Here is a 3,940-nt window from a genome sequence, read left to right on the forward strand (position 1 = left end):
CTTTAAAGAACTTTAGGAGGAAATTAGAGTGGAAAGAGGCAAGAGTGGTGAGCGTATCAGAGGGAAAAAGCCATTGAACTGAGCGAAACACGAGTGTTTGAGTGACGATAATTTGAGGGCAAACACGTGAGCGAGTGGTTGTGAGGTCCTAACACCAATTTTCTTTTCATAGTGCAAACATGAGCTTCGCAGGAAAAGGCAATGAATCTACAACCGGAGATGGAAGTAATGCCGGCCAGCAAGATGTTGCTTTTACTTTGAAAGCCATGCAACAACAATTCGAGAGATTGGAAGTTGTTTTTGGAGATATCCGTGATAGAATGGACCGGCAAGATCAACGAATTGATCAAATGCAGAGGGAGCAACCCAGGCAGCATGTGCGAGTTCCCAATGCAAGGAGACTAATCCGCCAGCCGGCGAATTCTCACGATGAAGAAGATGAAGATTATGAGGAAGATGATGAAATTGCATCCGTGGGAAGTGTGAGGAGAGCCAGAGGAGTTAGGAATGAGGGGCGAAGACATGGTAGGCGAGATCAAGCAATTAGAGATGGAGTAGATAGGAATATTGGGAGTATTAAAATGACGATACCACCTTTTCAAGGGAGGAATGACCCTGACGCTTTTATCGAATGGAGAGGAAGGTGGAGCTTGTATTTGATTGCCACAATTACTCGGAAGAGAAGAAAGTGAAGCTTGCAGCGGTGGAATTCACTGATTATGCCATCGTTTGGTGGGACAAATTGGTTAAGGAAAGAAGAAGGAACCATGAAAGACCTATTGAGACCTGGGAGGAGATGAAGACTGTCATGCGGAGGCGATTTGTTCCCTCGTATTACTATCGGGACTTGCATTTAAAATTGCAAAGTCTAAGGCAAGGGACGAGGAGCGTGGAAGACTACCACAAGGAGATGGAAATAGCTTTGATTCGGGCAAACATTGAAGAAGATGAAGAGGCAACTATGGCCAGGTTTTTATGTGGTTTGAATCGAGAATTGCTAATGTGGTGGAGTTGCAACATTATGTGGAGATAGAAGAGATGGTTAGCATGGCCATGAAAGTAGAACGGCAACTCAAGAGAGGGAGACCAGCCAAGCATGAGGGCGATTCTTATTCAGGATCTTCAAATTGGAAGTCGAAATGGGGTGCCAGCTCAAGACCAGTAGAGAAACCCAAATCGAATGCTGAAAAGAGCATGAGCAAGAGTCAAGGGGACAACAAGGAGAGAGGTAACTCTACATCCCAACCTCAAAAGAATAGAGATATCAAATGTTTTCGGTGTTTGGGGTCTGGGCATATTGCTTCTCAATGTCCAAATAAAAGGGCAATGATCATGCTAGATAGTGGGGAAATTGAAACTGAAGAGGAGGAAAGTGATTCAATGCCAACACAAGATGATTCTAGTAGTGATTATGAATATGCTGCTGAGGGGAATGCCTTAGTAATCATGCGAGCACTGAATGTACAAATTAAGGAAGAAGAGAGAGATGATGTGCAAAGGGAAAATATATTCCACACTAGATGCTAAGTGAAGGATCGGGTATGTAGTTTGATCATTGACGGGGGTAGCTGTGTGTGATGTGGCTAGTAAATTACTTGTTGACAAGTTGGGATTGCGTACATTGAAGCATCCTAGGCCATATAAGCTGCAATGGTTGAATGAAAGTGGAGAAGTGAAGGTGAACAAGCAAGTTCTGGTTTCCTTTACAATTGGGAGATACAAGGATAAAGTTCTTTGTGATGTAGTGCCCATGCATGCTAGTCATATATTGCTTGGGAGGCCATGGCAGTTCGATAGACAGGCAATACATGATGGGTATAAGAATCGATACTCTTTTGTCAATGATGGTAGAAAGGTGACACTTGTTCCATTGACACCTTATCAGGTGTATGAGGGTCAACTCCGAATCAAGAGATCAATTTGTGAGAAAAGTGATGTAGAAGCTGAGATTGAAAGAAAAAAAGAGTGAGCAAGTGAGAGAGGAAACTGGTAAGACTAGAGAGGAAGAAATTCGAGATAGTAAAAGAAAGAGAGTTCAGCTATAGATGAGAGGAAAGAGTTAGTTGAGAGAAAGAGAAAAAAATGAGTTTCTATGCAAAAGAAAGAGAGATCAAGAGTGCATTCAAAGCTAATCGCCCAATGATCTTGTTTGTTTACAAGGAGGCTTATTTTCTGACCTTAATTATTCTTTGCCAAGTTGTGTTACCTCTCTTTTGCAAGAGTTTGGAGATGTCTTTCCCACGGAGTTACCCAATCGTTTGCCACCAATAAGGGGAATTGAGCATCAAATCGACTTTGTGCCAGGAGCCGCAATTCCGAACCGGCCAGCATATCGAACTAATCCGGAGGAGACAAAGGAACTTCAAAGGCAAGTGGACGAGCTTTTAGCTAAAGGGCATGTGCGTGAGAGCATGAGTCCTTGTGCGGTCCCGGTGTTGCTGGTGCCAAAGAAAGATGGTACTTGGCGAATGTGTGTTGATTGCCGCGCTGTAAACAAAATCACGGTAAAGTATCGACATCCCATTCCTCGATTAGATGACATGTTGGATGAATTGCATGGTTCCACGTTATTTACAAAAATAGACTTGAAAAGTGGATATCATCAGATTAGGATGAAAGAGGGTGATGAGTGGAAAACGGCTTTCAAAACAAAACATGGCTTGTATGAGTGGTTAGTTATGCCATTCGGGTTAACTAATGCGCCTAGTACTTTCATGAGGCTCATGAATCATGTTTTGCGTGCTTTCATTGGAAAATTCGTAGTTGTATATTTTGATGATATCTTGGTGTATAGTAAGAGCTTGAAGGATCATATTCATCATTTGCGATGCGTGCTTCAGGTATTGAGACATGAAGAATTATATGCTAACCTGAATAAATGTACATTTTGCATGGATCAAGTGGTGTTTTTGGGATTTGTTGTTAGTTCCAAGGGTATTCAGGTTGATGAGGAAAAGGTGAAAGCAATTAAGGATTGGCCGACGCCGAAATCCGTAACCGAGGTAAGAAGTTTTCATGGTCTAGCTAGTTTTTATAGGCGATTTGTGCGGGATTTTAGTACTTTGGCTGCTCCATTGACAGAAGTGGTTAAGAAAGATATAGGTTTCAAATGGGGAGTAGAGCAAGAGCAAGCATTTAATTTGATTAAGGAAAGGCTTTGTTCTGCACCTTTATTGGTTTTACCTGATTTTTCGAAAACTTTCGAGATTGAATGTGATGCTTCCGGGATTGGTATAGGTGCTTTTTGATGCAGGAAAAACGACCGATTGCCTACTTTAGTGAGAAGCTAAATGGAGCCGCTTTGAATTATTCTACATATGACAAGGAACTCTATGCTTTGGTCCGCGCTTTGGAGACGTGGCAGCACTACTTGTGGTCGAAGGAATTTGTCATACACACGGACCACGAATCATTGAAGCATTGAAAGGGCAAAACAAGCTGAATCGGAGACATGCCAAATGGGTCGAATTCATAGAGATGTTTCCATACGTGATTCAGTACAAGCAAGGAAGCGAAAATGTGGTAGCTGATGCATTATCACGGAGGTATGTACTTATCTCTACTCTAAATGCTAAATTTCTTGGGTTTGAACATCTTAAGGAGTTGTACATACAAGATTCTGACTTTGGTGTTATATATAGTGCATGTGAAAAGGGTGCATTTGGTAAGTTCTATAAGCACGATGAATTCTTATTTAGGGAGAATAAGCTGTGCATTCCTAATTCTTCTATGCGTGAATTACTTGTGCTTGAGTCGCATGGGGGAGGTCTTATGGGTCATTTCGGGGTAGTTAAGACTTTGGATATTTTGAGAGAACATTTCTTTTGGCCGCATATGAAGAGAGATGTGGAGAGAATTTGCTCTAAATGTATTACTTGTAAGAAGGCGAAATCAACAGTCAAACCCCATGGAATGTATATGCCTTTACCTGTTCCTAATG

General features: G+C 41.9%; 1 protein-coding gene across 1 annotated transcript; it reads left to right on the forward strand.

The window, feature by feature from the left end:
* Window positions 1-975: 975 nt before the first annotated feature.
* LOC116191016 lies at window positions 976-3,424 on the forward strand. The gene is made up of 7 exons (XM_031520216.1): window positions 976-1,228; window positions 1,340-1,440; window positions 1,628-1,965; window positions 2,198-2,457; window positions 2,764-2,840; window positions 2,943-3,002; window positions 3,254-3,424. The coding sequence occupies exons 1-7, from the start codon at window positions 976-978 to the stop codon at window positions 3,422-3,424; spliced, it is 1,260 nt and encodes a 419-aa protein (XP_031376076.1).
* The last annotated feature ends 516 nt before the right edge of the window (window positions 3,425-3,940 follow it).

The sequence above is a fragment of the Punica granatum genome, unplaced genomic scaffold, assembly GCF_007655135.1.
Source record: "Punica granatum isolate Tunisia-2019 unplaced genomic scaffold, ASM765513v2 Contig00550, whole genome shotgun sequence".
NCBI lineage: Eukaryota > Viridiplantae > Streptophyta > Magnoliopsida > Myrtales > Lythraceae > Punica > Punica granatum.